General features: G+C 38.1%; 1 protein-coding gene across 1 annotated transcript; it reads right to left on the bottom strand.

Moving 5' to 3' along the window:
- Nucleotides 1-530: 530 nt before the first annotated feature.
- On the bottom strand, nucleotides 531-15,841 carry LOC120525373 (calcium homeostasis modulator protein 4-like). The gene is made up of 2 exons (XM_039747605.1): nucleotides 14,988-15,841; nucleotides 531-1,743 (listed from the first exon to the last, which is right to left on the bottom strand). Exons 1-2 carry the CDS (start codon nucleotides 15,543-15,545, stop codon nucleotides 1,330-1,332), a joined length of 972 nt encoding a protein of 323 aa, XP_039603539.1. The 5' UTR covers nucleotides 15,546-15,841; the 3' UTR covers nucleotides 531-1,329.
- Nucleotides 15,842-18,369: the final 2,528 nt, after the last annotated feature.

Raw genomic sequence — 18,369 nt, 5'->3', positions numbered from 1 at the left:
GACCAGCTCCTGAGAAAGGTAAGGAAAATAAAGTGCAAGCTTAACCAAAAAGTTTAATTAATTACTGGCATTGCAAGCTAATAATTAAATAACTGGTTGATTAACATTAATCAATCAATTCTTTTTCTCACATCCATTGTATCCTACATTTATTTGGTGTCCCTGAGTGGCCAAAACAGAGATCCCTCACTCAGTTCCTGCAAGATTTAACAATAATGTTGTACAGTTTGCTCTGCATAATGCTGGTGCAGATTTGAGAAAGGATGTAGATGGCAATCAGGAAAACAACTGGAAAATGTCTTTGGGGAGTAAGATGGGTAGCAATTGATTACTGCATATGTCAGATCAGGTAAGCAGTTTTTGGAGATGATTTAAACATATATGCATCCTGTGTTGTTTTCCAATAAAGTATCATGTCTTCTTCTTTTCACACAAGAGTAGCATCAGATGGGACTAGATTAAGTAATAATAAACTTACAGTGATTTCCTACCTAGATTGTTACTGAGTTGACTCATTTTTCTTAACTGGAAGAATTGTAATGCATCCTCCATAACTCATGCAAAAGGGACATTTTATATTATCTAAAACTAGAAAAAAATAACTATTTTCCAAGTGGAAAACAGTGCAGTTTTTTTTTCCGAATTTGGCAAGTAATTCTTATTGTTATTCTATTTTCTTCTATATGGAAAACTACTTTATAACAGAACTTTTTTCAAATAACTGAATTTGGTAAGGGTGGGTCTTAATGACATGAATTATGTTGCATTGATTACATTTTTATTTGGACATTGTTTTATATAAGACTTTTATTAGATCGCATGTCTGATTGGTTATCTCTTTATTATTAGGCCTATATTTTGATACTTAATGAAAACGCCTTCCATTTCATTTGACATGGTTTAGATAACTAAGGAAAAGAAAATCCTAACTTCATTTATTTCAAATTTCAAATCAAAAAGTACAAAATGTTTTTAAAGGAAGAAATACTTTTTCAGGCACTGTATACTTGCTGCATTTTAGCAGTTGCATCAAAGCAGATATCTTTCAATAACAATCTGTTTAATCACAGAAAGAAATAAGAGTAATAAACTTAAAATGTCATTCTGTGGTTTCCATATAAATTTTGAATGAACTATAGAGTATGAACTACAGAGTATAAATCTAACCTGAGTCCATGTACTTTTCACATCCAACAAACATTTTGTTTCAAGGATTGTATGGTGAGGTAAAAGTCATGTTAAATTTATTTAATAATAATTTTAATTAAGCATTTCCATGCTTGTGGATGCTTTATGAAAAACACAAGATATTCATTTTGGTTGACTTGTTCAGAGTGCTGAAGTGGAAGGTTGTAAACATATCCCCTCATCAAGGTGTAAATACTTTCCATCATCAGACATTTCATCTGACCAAGAATGGAGAAGACTGTAGTGGTAGTTTTCTTCGCTGATGACATTAAACATATCCGCACCAGAAATGAGCCTCCAATCGTCTCGAGCAGGGATCCGGATATCCTTTACTTCTTTGTTCTCTGGGGAGAAGCCAAAGAACTTTTTAATGTGCTGACTAGCAAAGATCTTACTGTGTTGATCCATAGTTTGTTCCATAAGTAACTGCTCATTATCCACATAGCGGGACCAGTAGTTCAGGTGAACAAAGCTGAGTGGGGACAACCATCTTGCAATGCAAACAAAAAGGAAACCAGAAACTGCCACAATGGCAATCAAGATCCAGCCAGCCACCTGAAATACAGAAAGCAGCATGTGTCAATCCAAAAGTCCCATATTTGAGGCAAGAACAACCAGCTGTTTGAACATCAGTTCATTACTGAACCCGTTTTATCTAGTTTAGTGTCACAGTACCACAGCCTGGTCCAACAAGACTGGATGTAAGGAAGAAAGCAACTTTGGATAGGACATCGGTCTGTAAAACACACTTGTGCATTCATCCATATTTATTTATACAGATTGTATCCCACACACTTTTGCAGAGAGAAATTATTTCTCCTTTGCTAGGAACATGCCATAACATTCTCAGTGCTACGGGATGCAGGGCGTTAGAAACATGCTATCATAAAAATCTTCTCAAATAACAGTAAACATATCCTAAAAAAGGCAGGTGCATCTTCACATAAGAACTACAGACCAGTGACACATCTCACACATCATGAAGACCTTTAAGAGACTGGTCCTGGACTATATGAGACTTTTTATAGAACAACTGGACTCACTGCAGTTTGCCTCTTGGAGTGGAAGATGCAATTATCTATCTGCTTCACAAGGCTTATTTTGACCTGGACAAAGCTGGCAGCATTGTAAGGATTATGTATATTTATTTTATTTCTCCAGTGCCTTCAGTAACATCCAGCCATCTCTGTTAAGGGATAAACTCAGAGATATGCAGGTGGATGAGCCTGTGGTGTCATGTATAACTGATTATCTTCCGGGCAGACTGCAGTTTGTGAGTACAAAGCACAACATGGAAAATTCCTCAGCAACAAAGTCTTCAGGGTTAAATTAGGCTACATACACACACATACATACATATATATATATATACACATACATACATACATATAATATATATATATATATATATAGCATATATATTATATATACACGCATATATATATATATATATATATATATATATATACATATATACACATATACAGTACTGTATATATATACATACATATATACATATATATACACATACATACATATATACACATACATACATATATGGTTGAATAGTTTACTGTCAAATAATGCAAAGAGTACACGACACATGTTCTGCCCTAATTCTGGGCTCATCAGACATACACACTCGCTGCATCCCCTCTCAGGGATCGAACCTCGGACAACCACAAGCGTTACCCGGTAGGTAACCACCCATACAATCAGATTGTGATTCAGACTACAAATGCCATGAACATACATACATACATACACACATATATATACATATACACATATATATATATATATACATATATATATACATATATATATATATATGTATATATATATATATATATATATATATATATACACATATATATATACACATACATATATACACATACATATATATATATACACACACACACACAGAGCAATTATATAAGGAATATATGAATACGAGTATATGAACCATTGTTTTCCTATACACACTTCAAATATTAGTTAAACACTGATGACTTTGTTCTGAATCTGGGAGTGAACTATTCTCAGTGTGCCAGCAAGGCTTAATGATATGCAAACGTGAAGCATTTTGTTTCATACTTTAGTATGTGGCTTCTAACCTTACATGCGTCATGTGCCTAAGCCTGTGATGAATGTGCTGTCAGCTGCTTGGCCATTTTTCTTATAATTGTCTATAGTATTTTTAGGAATGAGCACAAATCTTCATGTTATAACTTTATAGACACATTAGACTATTTAAATAAAAAACAAAAATAGCAAAAACTAACTGCTATTTTAGTTTTGTCACCCATTAAGTTTTCAGTAGCACATATAAAGAACAGTGTGGTGAGAGCTAGCAGAATGCTTGCTCTTCTGAAGCACCAAAATTTGACACAGTCCCTGATATACACCACTGGGTCATCTGAATAGCCAGAATGAAATTTTATCACATTTAGCATATGCTGTAGTTAACATCCAGCTCTCTGTGATCACCAGTTTTGGTTGAACCTCGGCTATTGCTACATATTGTACCCTACCGGCCTTACTAATGCCATTGTTTACATGTCAGCAATTTTTTCTTTTAGATAAATATCAGAACAGAAGCTTATATCTGACAGGATCTCCAGCATTGGCATTTTCACATCCTCTTAGTTTTGGGCATTTTATTTTGTATTATTTGTTCCTGAATAGAAAATATTGGTTCTTTATTAAGCATTTTTGCTGTCACCATGTATAAAAACTCCCAGAATCTCTGGAGACCAACATTGTTTAATAATGATTAACTTCAAAACATAAAAGGGTGAACATGTACAGTATCTTTTACTGTGGTTACCCTTGAGTGGAAATCTCTCCTCATATTTGTCCAAATTGTCAGAGGTACTGTGGAGGGCCATTGCATTCTAATTATCTTAATGATTATCTACTTGGTTTACATAACACATTTGTCTCTCCAGAAATGTGCAGGGAGTTCCCAGGCATAAAAGTCAGAAGTAGGCAGCAGCTGGTGAAAGACTGTAACAAGTGCTGGGAAGAAAGACTGTCCATTGCTGTCCTAAGCTGCACATCTTGTAAATGTGAGATGGAAACTTAAGCAGATTGAGAAAAAGAAAATTACCAACATGCTAACTTCCCAGAACTGAAGCTGGAAAACAGTGTTTTTAAAATGCTGCATCACTATTCAGCTCTTATTTAGGCAGTATGTAAGTGAAGACAAATTAAAATGCTTTTGTGTACTACAGACTATGACAAAACTGTTTTTTTTTTTTTTGCTGAATTCCATAAAAACGTTTATTTGCATCACACACACAGAAAAACAAGCCATGATGTTATAGACATTAACCTCAAATAAAGAACTGGAAAAACAACCTGCAGTTTGGAATAACCTTAATATGTTATCATAACATAACACAATCAAATCTCCTTAATCCAGTTAAGGGTCACTGGGAGCCAGAGTCTATCCAGGCAGCACTGGGTAAAAGGCAGGAAAATGACCAGCAAAGGAGGTCATTGTGCCCAAATTTAGAAAAACAAATTAATCTAACATGCATGTCTTTGGGATATGTAGTAAAACCCTAGTAATCAAAAGATAAATGAATTCAGACACAGTATTAACATGCCAGCTGTGCAGAAATTTACCAAGCACTGGGTTTCAACCCAAGATGTTGAATTTATAAGATAGCAGTGCTAAATCCTGTTCTATCAATGGAAAGTCATCAGTGGATTTTATTAACCCTAACCTATGCAGTCTACAGGCAGGTTATATCAAGATTCCTCAATGGGATTCCTCCTGAGAGGTTTTAAATTAGACTTCTTTGGTGTTCAATTGCACCCATAGGTGACCATCACATATTTCCTTAATCCCTTACTGTAAGTACAACATACGGAACTAAGGGTGTGTGAGATTGGCAAAAATTATATCTTGATATTTTCTATGACTTTGATGGTAATGATAATTAGACGATATTTTGCGTCCTTTAAAAATTTGTTTGTAACATGAAATACATTAAAATCCATCTCTGTTAAGGGATAAACTCAGAGATATGCAGGTGGATGAGCCTGTGGTAAAATGTAATTTTTCCACTACAACTTTCAGGAATGTGTCCCAAATTACTTTGGCTTGCAGCTGCTTAAAGACTAGTAAATTGTTGAGGTTCTCACTGCTTCTGTATTGTTGGCCTACACAATATGATGTGTGTTGTGTAAGTAAAGAGCTATAAATTAGCCACTTGTACAACATATAATGTTCCCATCAATACAGGCATCTTACAAGCAGGTGTTAACTGAGTGTTGTAATTTTGGCTATTATTTTCTTTGAAAGTAGAACAATAGATACTGTCGCTGTCTGACTGCTCATGGTCCCAGGACAGACTGGGGATCAAGTCTGGGTTAATAATAAAAATACTGTTAATTTAAATAGCACTTATCAAAAACAAAGTTACAAAACCTTTCCCATGAATCAATCAGTAAATCACCAAAACAGGTTAGTAATGGACATCACAAAATATTCTCAGTTAATAAAACAAAATATATAGAAAATATACAAAAAGGATATCAGATAAAACCCATGTGAGGCTTGAGTAAAGATTGATTTAAAGCAAGAAGCAAGAAGCAGATTCTACCTGGCCGGGTTCCTCTGAAAAGCCAAGTTGCACTGATCACAAAGCACTGTTCCCTTTATTCTTTAAATTAGTTATCAGAAGGGCCAACAGGTTCCAACCAGAGGACATCAGGCTGTATAAAGATACATAAAAAAGCTAACAATTCATTAATATAATCAGGGGCCAGACATTGCACCACCTTTAAAGCAATCAATAAAATCTTGAAATCAATGCTAAAACATACAGTACTAGTGACCAATGAAGCGATGACAAAATAGGAGTGATGTGTTCTCTCTTCTTAGTTTTAGCTAAAATTCTAGTTGCAGCATTTTGTAACATTTTAAGTTATTAAGTGCTATTTGATTAGGACTAGCTAATATACCATTACAGTACTAATGGGCTTCATGGGATCTCCTCATACAACACCCCTCCCACTCTTTGCCTGAATGATATTGTATTGTGTCTGATGAAGTTTCATGGGTGACACAGCCCCAATCCCAAACCTGAACCCGCTCTTTGATCAAATGAGATTATATTGTGGCACTCACTGACACCAATTCCCTTAGCGTACCAGTGTATCACATTTTTGCCATAAATAGTGTTCCACCAGTAATATGTTTCCACTTCAGATACTGAGTAGACCTGACATGATAATACAAAACCACATCATTATTGCTGTATCACTAAAATGCAGAATTAATCTAATTTTAAAGATATTTAAGTGATAAAAATTTCCTCTGAAGGATATTTTATGTTTTAATATTTTAAATATTTTTATACATTTGTAGACTCATTTATATTACTATTAATTAACAAACAACCACTACCAGCCTCCCCCAAACAAGGTATGGGTTTGAGCATGTCATAAGTTGTTTACCTTAAGTTCCTTACTTCTTCATAGTCTACAGGATAATTAACTGTTGTGGAACTGGACCCGGACACAGACAGGTGGACATCATTTCTTCACCCAACACACGTTTTATTTACAAATATATTTACAATATTTTAAGTGCACACCCAGTGCCTCCAGCACCGATCCCCCAAAGTCCAGGCCTCACAGTCACAAATTGCCTTCCTTCTGGCCACCGCCTCCACTCCTCTCTCAAGCTCCGTCCTCTTCCACCCGACTCTTGCTGTCGACAGAAGGGAGGCGGCCCCTTAAATAGCAACCCAGATGGGCTCCAGCTGCTTTCCTGGCAATCCCCCGCGGACACACCCCTGTGTGGCGGAAGTGCCGGCTGCACATCTGGAAGTCCTCCGGGTGTCCCCAGTCTTCTTCCCCCCAGCACTTCCTGGTGTGGCGTATGTGCTGGGCTCCAGGTTTCTTCAGGCACTGGGGCGCCGCCTGGTGGTGGCCACGGGCCCCTACAGGGTTGGGCTTCCAAGCCCTCTACCTGTGGCCCCCAACACAACCAGGGCGGTCGCCCCCTCACGGTCTGTTCTTATTTACAGTGTGCCTATATAACCTTTGGAATGTCGTGGTTTAGCCAGTGTGGCTCAAGACAAAAAAAGGCTTCAGACTATTTATTTAAAAGAAATCCACAACAACCTGCACAAACATTTTCACATGGCTCTCAAAGTTTAGACTACAATATAAAAATCACTCAGATTGTTCACAATACACTTAACATTATTTTTACAATGAGAAAAGGGAATAACCAATTTTGACTACGCAAGAGATACAAGGGCAGTAATGACAACTTCTGTTAAGAGTTTAGCTGAAGAAAATTCTTAGCCATTCAGTCATTAACTTCTGCCAAACAATCGATTACACTGATCAAGTCTGGGGATGGTTTGGTTTCACTGGATGATATAGTTCAGTATAATGCCGTGAAAAGAGATGTTGTGTCTGCGAATAATAAGTAGTATTCAAACATTATAAAGTATCAGCTCTAACCAATGCAACATTTTACTTCCCAAGAAGGCATTCCCAATGCATACTATTGGCAAAGAAAGAGATACTAGAATAACTGGAGGACTTGTTCACACCACAACCAATTATTCATGACTTCCTTCTACAGTATATTAACTGCCACTTAATGTGGGCTTCAGTTTCTTTCCACAGTCAAAAGTTTTGATGTCAAGATGATTAGAATTACCAAAGCAAAACTGCTTGAGTTTCTAGTTTCTCTCAGGAGAGACTTGGGCATACGGTGGTCATTTTACGAAAATATTCCTCCTTCAGACAAAACTTCTACCTTCCTTCCGTCTCTTTTAAATTGGTATCAGTCCTCTAACAAAGCTTCCAAGCTCTCAGTGCAAAACTCCAACTTCCCTTCTACCTCTTTCAACACAGCATTCGTCCTCTGACCTTTAACAAAAACTGCATCCACATTCTGCCATCTGACAAATAACATCCTCCTTCCTGTCTCCCACCACTACCAAAATGTTTCTCCTCCCGCCTACTACTGACACAAAAAAACGAGAAAAACGCAAGCTTGATGCTTAAGAATGGAAAGTGGTATCCATCAGTCATTTTTACATAATGACTGAAATACATTTTAGACAGCCAATCGCATTCATCCCCTTTGAACTTTTTTCTTTAAGCCTCGTTCATGCTGGATCTTCACTATGCCTTTTGGTGCTTTGCTTATATAACACTATTGGTAGTATGCTTTTTTTTTATAACTTCTGTTTCCTCAACATAAATGAGTTCAAGTGTAAAATGATGACATTTACTTCCATGGTTTTTAAAGCATTATTCATTTTCCTTTTTCTAGTATTTAAAATTGGGGGTGAACATTGTGCATTTTAGTGCGATGATGCATTTTCTACTATTGTTTAGAAAAATAAATTCCATATTTTAGTAAAGAAAGTGTACAAGTATTAAAACATAGATAAGCAATTTCCCCAATTTAAGCATACATTTTACCTTATACTTGAATTATCCTGTAATGGATTACCATATTTTGTATTTTTGCTGTCCTTCCAAACTGCCTTGTGGTGATATACTGTAGTTGTGAAGGGCTCTGTATTATCAACGATATAAGTAAGGTGGGCTTCTTCATAGCTTAGATCGATTAGTTACTCTTATTTAGTTTGGTCTGAAGTGTTCACAGTTTTACCTTGCAATACAATGTCATCTTGTCCTGGGCCGGTTCCTGTCAATTGCCTAATGCTGCCAGTAGGGATGTGTGATATTGGGGGAAAAAAAAATCTCGATATTTTCTTGGACTTTGACGATAACGATAATTCCAAGATAATGTATTATTTGAAATTATATTGAATTAAATTTTTGTCATCTATAGATTTACTTATCAGGGGCCTCATGCATAAACTGTGTGTACGCGCAGAAATGTTGCATAAGAATGTTTCCACGTTCAAATCGCGATGTATAAAACCTATACTTGTGGCGTAAAGCCACGCACTTTTCAACGGTACCTCATACCTTGTCGTATGCAAGTTCTCCGCTCGGTTTTGCAGACTGGCGGCACCCAGCGTCAAAGCAGTGCTACTGTTCCTGTGTGGTTACTCTTTATTTTCCTGATGCAGCTTTATAAATACACTGAAACTAACCACATATTGTTTATTAGTGTAATGCATCTGATTATAATTAACCTGTAACAATATAATGGTCCAAGGAATAGCCATAGTATTCCAAATACCATAACTGCTTTATGCTTAACTGCTGGGGCCTCATGCATAACGCTGTGCATAGGACTCGCACTATAACATGGTGTAAGCACAAAAGCCAAAATGTGCTTACGCACAGAAAAATCCAGATGCAGGAATCTGTGCGTACTCCAACTTCCACGTTCTTCCGCTACATAAATCCCTATCAGCGTCAAAAGTAACGCTCGTGCACACACTTTATGTAACGCCCCAACTCCTCCCAGAATTACGCCTCTTTGAATATGCAAATCAATATAAATCGCCCTTAAGCACAGCCATCTGTGAAAAGACAATTGGAAAAGCACGGGGGAAAATATAAGAATTTCAGCGAATACCAAGTGGAGGCAAAGGAAAAACATACTATTTGTTTAATTAAACTGTGGTATAATCAACAAAAGGAAGTTGATCGAGTGACATAGCGTGTTTGAGAAACATGAAAGCTCACGTTGACAAAATCGCACAGTGCCGGAAATAAAAAAGTGACATATCAAAGTCGCCGTGAAAAGGCGAGTTGTAGCCCACTGTCTGAATGTCATATGAAAGCTTATTAGGGTACAGAGGAAAAAAAGGCAAACGTGGGAAAAAGCACGAAATGTCAACTTCAATCTCGAAATTTCCACTTTAATCACGTAGTTTATTTTGTCATTAAAATAGAACATCATAAACTTCATCTTAAAATCGTTTAATTAACCAGTTTCTCAAATCACATCGTAATTAAAGTATAGCACGTTAAATGCTTTGTTTTGTATGTGATCTTCTATGTGCTCTATGTGTGTGAATCACTACGTGCTTCTTAAACCGGCTCTCTTCCTCTGACAGGACACAGAATCCATTACATTCATGATATTACAGCTCTCTGAATAACTAAAATATTGAGATGTATATGTGATATTATTTTCATGATGATAGTTAAAGCATGTTATTAAACATGGGTTTCACGGCGCAGTGATTGTGTGCGACCTTCGAAGAAATTATTTGTTGCAGCAGTACTCAATGGCGGCTCTATGTCCAATAGAGAAAGTCCAATGTCAATATGGTATCTTATGCACGGTGGATGGCCACATACATACGTTGCGGACACTGCATAGCCGCCTCGTGCTCATGACACAAGTGTTTAACTTTTGTCAAAATTTTCCGCTGCGTTTTTAGCTGTGTCGTTATTTTCTCTTTCTGTTTTATATTCAATATAGTATATTGGCATGGCCGCCCCTGCAGTCCTTGCTTTTCTTTCTCCAAGTAACCGATCACCACACAATCAGCTCTGTAATAGGCATTAAGCCATTTGTAAGCTTAGAGCGCCGATTCTTCAAAACGTTTAAGGAACATAGAATAATTAAACATGTACTACGAAGATATTTCAATCGTTCATGCCAGTCCCAGTGAAGAATATAGATTATTTAAATGAAGTTAAAGTTTTATCTGTATAATATAATAAACATATTTTGCTGCATTTCATCTTAAAAATGATATCGTCATCATATGTAAATACGCCCTTTATAAAGTGGCGCAGGTTGTATAATATTATCACTGTAGTGCAAGTTTACAGTGAGGCAATTGTACTTATAAGTACTAACAGTTCTACAAGGAGCACTTGATGAGTGCCTTTAAAGTTCTTGGGATGAAACTGTTTCTGAACCGCAAGGTCCGTACAGGAAAGGCTTTGAAACGTTTTGCCACGGCTGAGACAGCGTGTTCTTGAAGCTGTATACCGATAATTCTCTTTCCAATCAGCTGCTGCTGTGATTCACTCTCAGCTGCAGTGATATAAATACTCCGAGTGGTGCAGTGAGGGTAATATGATGATCCACTGTGGCAACTCCTAACGGGAGCAGCTGAAAGAAGAAGAAGGTGCAGTTAAGAGTAACAACGCTAAAGCAGTTATGGTATTTGGAATACTATGGCTATTCCCTGGACCATTATATTATTACAAGTTAATTACAATCAGATGCATTACACTAATAAACAATATGCGGTTAGTTTCAGTGTCTTTATAAAGCCTCGTCAGGAAAATAAGGAGTAACTACACAGGAACAGTAGCATTGCTTTGACGCTGGGTGCCGCCAGTCTGCAAAACCGAACGAAGAACTTGCGTACGCCAGGGTATGAGGTATTGTGGAAATGTACGTGGCTTTACGCCAAGTGTAGGTTTTATACAGTACATCGCGATTTGAACGTGGAAAAGTTCTTAGCACAGAAGTACGCACAGCTTATACATGAGGCCCCAGTTCTTTTTGTATTTTTAAACGTCATAATAAATAAGATTAATTTAACCTTAACTGCATTTTATAAAGGAACCCCAAATTACTCACCAATCACAATATGAAGCCTATGCCCAAAACAAGGTAGCCTCTTCCAGTTATTAATCCTATCCCACTGACAACGTTAGCCCCGCTGTCTGTTGTCATGCAAACCATGCGGTCTTCTTGCAGTGATCATGATGCCAGCGCATCTTTCAAACATTGCGCAATGATGTCGCCAGTGTGATCTTGTGGGATGTAGGATGTTTGCAAACAGAAGCTTTGCAGTTGCCAGTTTTCTTCAATGAAATGCACCGTCAGGAAAAGGTATGGCTCGGATGTTCGGCTTGACCATAAATCCGTTCTTGTGGCAAAATGTGAAACATTTTGCAATTTATGCGTCAGAGTTTGGCGACACGAATCATATAACTTAGGCAGAGCTGTTTGACTGAAATATTTTCGACCAGGCAGTGTGTTCCTTGGGTCTAAAGTATTCAAAAGTTGTTTAAAACCATCTCTCTCGACCACTTGAATTGGCACCATATCTTTTGCGATGTAACTGGTGACGGCGTTTGTTATGTCATGCCATCTATTGCTTTTCTTGTCGTAAGGCACTTTTTTGCAGAATGAGTCTGCTAAAGTTTGCTGAGTGTGTTTTTGTGCTTGTACCTTGGTTACTTTAGACTTGTGCTGGACAATTGATTCCTTAAGCTTTTCGTATTATTCGTATTCTGTACGGAGGTTAGTTCGCAAATGGTGAAACAAGTTAGTTGTCGAGCTGTCTTTAACAGCAACCGATTTACCAGATAGTTTGCAGATTGCTGTCTTTTGAGCAACATCAGTCTCTTCAAAACCAAACCAGTGCCATGCGAGCGAGAATGAACCACGTCTGGCAATTAACTCTGACGACACAGATGGCAAGGCTGTTTTATCATCTGGCACTGTTTGTTTTTGTTTTTCATTTTGAGGCAGGGTGCGATGCTAACTTGCTGCTTGCTGGACGTGCACGCCTACGCAACTCGCTTTGTGCACGTGCAGTGGTCTATACTATTGCATTAGTGAATGAACTCTGTTTCTTTTTTTGCAAAGCGGGTTACATACTCGATAATTTAATCTCACACACCGTTAAAACAGCAATTATGATATAATCGTAAACGATGTATATCGCACACGCCTATCTGCCAGTTAATAGTGTCTAGCGACTGAATGTTCCTACGTATAATTCACATTCACTGTCTCTATACTGACTTTTGTGAAGTTAAAAAAAACAAAATACAGGAAGAGGGATAAACAAGAAACTACTTGTTTAGTTTTCTGTACATAATATGGATAATTGAAATGTTTTCCGCCTGAATCTGAAGGTTTTACTGTAAGTTGCTGATTTTATAAGTGATTAGCTCCTATTTACTAAAACATGTGAATTACAAGTTTCTAGCATATATGTTGCAAAAACAGTTACAGTTTATTTAGGATCCAAATAATCTGAGGAAAGAAGCTGCTGAGATGGCGTGTAGTTTGGGTTGCAATAGACCTGTACCTCCTCTGTGCTGGCAATTTAATGAACAGATGGGTGCTGAGATGGATGGAGTCGGCAGCAATCCTTCCTGCTTGCTTTTTTGCTCTGGCAATGAACAGTTCTTTAAATGTTGGGAGACAACAGAACATGATTTTCTCAACTGAGCAAATCACCAGCTCCTACTGACGCTTAAGTCTTAGAAAGAGAGGAGGCAGAAGGAAACCAAAGGGTGATAGAGATGGTCACAATACTCTCAGTGATGGCGAAGTAAAAAATTAATATCTGCCTAGATATGCTAATCTTCTATAGCTGGCAAAGGAAGAACAATCTCTGCCTGGCTTTCCTGATGATGTGCTTGTCTCTTTTTAATATATTAGTGAAAGCAGTCCCCATAAATTTGAACGACTGAACCACAGACACAGTCTGGCAATTAATTTGTAAAAGTGGACAGATAGTGACTTGTTGGCAGAAGTCAATCCTCACTTCCACTGTCTTAATAGCATTGAGCTCCAAGTTGTTACAAGAACACCATTCCACAGAACAGCCCAACTTTTTTTGATAGGAAGAAGACACATCATTATTGGAAATAAGACCCACTATGGTTGAGTTATCTGCAAACTGAAGGATGTTTACATATATTGTCTATGGATCTACAGTTGTCTGTATAAAGTGAAAACAGGAGGGGTGAAAAAACACAGCCTTGGGAGAAGCCTATGCTAATTGACATTGGATCTGACAGATGTATGCCCAGTCTCACATACTGCTTCCTACCTGTCAAGGAACTCATAATCCGCTGGCAGACACCATAGGGTACTCCTAACTGGACTGTCAAATTCAAAAGGTACAGATTTCACACTGAAACAATTAACGATTTTAACTCTGAAATCACATTCCTGTAACTGTGTTTATAATAATCAAACTATAGTCTTTTTATTTAGCACCATTCTCTGTGGTCACCATCACAAGGCAATTTGTGCAGCACACATGATAAAAGGTATATAGTTAAAGAACTGAAATATCAGTGATGATAACAAAACTCAGGATATTCATGAAAATTATGTAAAGTGTTTGTAGAAGTAAAAAAAGAATGTAACCCAAACAGATCAACACAGGGAGTAAAAGCTGATAGACAGTACTGTGCAGTCATCATTTGTGTCAAAAGTTGCACTCTACATTTATGTACATTCTTGAGGCAGGCAGAGACAATCACACCAGGTGTGTAACAGAAGGACACAAAAACAGACTGAACAATGATCGTGGGGAAAGTGGGCAACTATAAAGAAACTGTGTACTGTGTCTTAGAGAAATACTGTAACATCTGGAGTTTGATACAGGAGACCATTCAGTCCCTTTGGTTAACTAACAGCTATGTTGTCCCAAAAGTTTAATTCTGATACTTTTAAAGGTAGTGAAGGTTCTGTTTTAACTGACTTTGAATTTTGTTTCAGATTCCAAAAAGTATTTATGATTTACTACTTAATTTAAACAGCATTTGGAACTTTGTTTCAATAGTTTTACAGAATAATACATCCTACACTGACATTCTGTTCGCTGAACATTTTTTATTTCAAACCTCAAAAAAAGAACTGAATGCTTCTGCAAGGCACAACTATTCATTAGTCAATGGAATTGTATGCGAATTAATCAAAAGTGTTTTTTTCCATAAAGATAACCATTAAAACCGTAACATGAATCAAAACACTACTCCAAATGCCTTTTATCGCATGATTGTAATTTTTACAATAAGATGCAAAAAAAATATGCATAACACCAAAGAGCGCACTCAGAACTCTAATCTGAATCCTTTTCGTACACCTAGAAAGTCTCTCCACGTACCTGTGACTGATACATCAGCACACGGACTACTTCATCCCGCACTAAGGTCAGATTGTCCGGGACGAGCCGAGGACAGGGCATAGTAGCCAGTAGTTCTTGGCGGGCGCGCTCGGGCAGTCTTGTGACGATTTCTTGGTCCACCACTGCGTACTCGCTGAGGGCGCAAGCATAATAAGCACCATTTAGTAACGTTACTGAGATCCAGGTGATGGGAGCCACCACGGCCCTGCCGGTGATTTTACAGCATACGAAGCAGACGAGTTTGTATCTCCTCAAGGCGCCCCTGGTCCCCGCCTCCTGGGGACGCCCTCTGCTAGGGTTCCCCATGATGAGCCTCCACGTCTGGTCGTTGAGCGCGTATCCGACAATGAGCAGGATGAGTGCCGGCACTCCCATAAAGGCGAGACCGTAGAACAGATTTCGGTCTACTTTGCACGGACAGTTGAAAGCGAAGAAAGAGAAGAGCTGTTGGCCCCCAATCGTGACTAAGGCAACGAGGGCATTGAAAATGATCGTCTCTTTCCCCTTTAAAAAAGATATAACATTTGTAAAAGACATGGTGCTCTGTACGTCGATCGCAGGACTGCTGCTACGAGTTTTTCCTGTTCTCACTGCAAAACTCTGAATTTGAGAGGGGTGTGCCTAAGTTAGAAGGGAGGCTCGCAGTACGCCTTGTTGTGCTTCCTTTACACCCAAGATTTTCTGTATTTGAACTACGCTGCACAGTCTCTTGTTCTTGTATTTATTTTGCATTTTGAAAGGCTGATGTAAAACAGTACGGTGTTAGAGCGCGCAGCCTTCTGTGTTAAAAAAAATATATACTGCCTTTCGTGTGGTTTGACTCGAGGTTTCTTTATCTGGTAAATTTATTTATGTTATTTATCTTTTTTTAAGATTGTTTAGATTTGTTTTTCTCATTAATATTATTGCCTTATCTTATTTGATTTTTTTTTTGTTACATTGTCTTTGACATCTTGTAAAGCAATACGAGTGTTTCTACAGTATGAAAATGTGCTATATAAATACATGTTGTTTTCATTAGGTTGATCGACGGTTATCGATATGGTTTGAATATGCGTAATGTTTTTTTTTTAACAAACGATCGTTTTAAAGCTAAGCCTTGAAGATTCTCCTCTCATTTTTGCAGAGTTGTAGATTAGAATTTCACATAGTGCCGATGGTCAGCAATTTACTCCCGATGATTGGTGTGCATGGCAGCCACGTTCTTGTTACACTTTTTTCAAGCACACATAGTGGTGTCCAGCTGATCTCTGTATAGTGACATATTCTGTATGATAAATGTTTTTGGAAGTCTAAGGTCTTGTATACGCTAAACATGACCGTGCAATTCAGTGTAAATTATTGGTATTTTTGATGACACGTTAGGTTCACAAATATAGCATACATTCAATTACCCCTTAAACTTGCATTAAGTGAAGCTCAATTTATTCCATCCATCCAATATCCAACCCGCTATATCCTAACTACAGGGTCACGGGGGTCTGCTGGAGCCAATCGCAGCCAACACAGGGCACAAGGCTGAAAACAAACCCCAGGGCGCCAGCCTACCGCTGGGCACACATACCCACACACTTGGGACAATTTAGAATCACCAATAGAGATAACCTGCATGTCTTTGGACTGTGGGAGGAGTACCCGGAGGAAACCCACGCAGACACGGGGAGAATGTGCAAACTCCCCACAGGGAGGACCCGGGAAGCAAACCCAGGTCTCCTTACTGCGAGGCAGCAATACTACCCACTGCGCCACCGTGCAGCCTGCTGAGTTTATTAAAACTTATATTTCTCTAAATTACATAAAGTTGTGGCGAATAAGGCACAAGCTGACATGTCTAATAAAAGCCATTAAAACTTCCTGAATTGAATCATTTCAAAGTGGCAAAGGTTTGTGTTTCAGAAGCATACCTTCTGAATTTCTTAGATATGTTTATGACTGTAAATGTGTTGCAAATGATTCATTTCTATCATTGGTTGTTGGGTCTGTGTTTTTCTTATGGAAAGATTTTTATTCTCTGTTCATAGGACTGGCACAGGCGATGTTTTCATGTAAATAACAGCCTCTCTATGGAATGCTGCATAGCCAATTAGAAGCACTCTGGTGTAGAATATCAGAAGTAATCTGGCAGAAAAACCACATGATTGTAGCAGCTCAATGTGACATTGCCTTCGGCAAAAATGATTTGGAAATGTTTATAGCCAGGGTGTGAAAATAAAATGAAAAAATGGAGCACTTATTTTCCTCCCTTTCAGTATTACCAATATTTTGAAGCTTGTAGCATGTAGCGCTCAGATGGAACTGTGAGGCATCAGTACCAAGCAGTGTACCAATGCAGCTAACAAGATTAATAAACAAACTTAGCTCTAATGAAGACTGGCCTTTTAGTCCTTTCAGCTTTGACCACTTCATAGTTTAATTTCAGAAAAACAGAAAATTTCTCCAGAACTCCGTGGCTGGAATATTAAGCCTATAAGTACCGTAATACAAGTGCTAGACTTGTGTTATAAAATGGGTTAGTCATTGGAGATATAGATATATATATATCTATCTATATATCTATATCTATATGTCTATATATATAATCTATATCTATATCTATATATATATATATATATATATATATATATATATATATATATATATATATATACTGCTCAAAAGAATTAAAGGAACACTTTTAATCAGAGTATAGCATAAAGTCAATGAAACTTATGGGATATTAATCTGGTCAGTTAAGTAGCAGAGGGGGTTGTTAATCAGTTTCAGCTGCTGTGGTGTTAATGAAATTAGCAACAGATGCACTAGAGGGGCAACAATGAGATGACCCCCAAAACAGGAATGGTTTAACAGGTGGAGGCCACTGACTTTTTCCCTCCTCATCTTTTCTGACTGTTTCTTCACTAGTTTTGCATTTGGCTACAGTCAGTGTCACTACTGGTAGCATGAGGCGATACCTGGACTCTACAGATGTTGCACAGGTAGTCCAACTTCTCCAGGATGGCACATCAATACGTGTTATTGCCAGAAGGTTTGCTGTGTCTCCCTGCACAGTCTCAAGGGCATGGAGGAGATTCTGGGAGACAAGCAGTTACTCTAGGAGAGCTGGAGAGGGCCATAGAAGGTCCATAACCCATCAGCAGGACCAGTATCTGCTCCTTTGGGCAAGGAGGAACAGGATGAACACTGCCAGAGCCCTACAAAATGACCTCCAGCAGGCCACTGGTGTGAATGTCTCTGACCAAACAACCAGAAAGACTTCATGAGGGTGACCCAAGGGCCCCATGTCCTCTAATGGGCCCTGAGCTCACTGCCCAGCAGCATGCAGCTCGATTGGCATTCGCCATAGAATACCAGAATTGGCAGA

This window comes from Polypterus senegalus, chromosome 3 (genome assembly GCF_016835505.1).
Source record: "Polypterus senegalus isolate Bchr_013 chromosome 3, ASM1683550v1, whole genome shotgun sequence".
Classification (NCBI taxonomy): domain Eukaryota; kingdom Metazoa; phylum Chordata; class Cladistia; order Polypteriformes; family Polypteridae; genus Polypterus; species Polypterus senegalus.
This window is presented reverse-complemented; position numbering and strand designations above follow the sequence as displayed.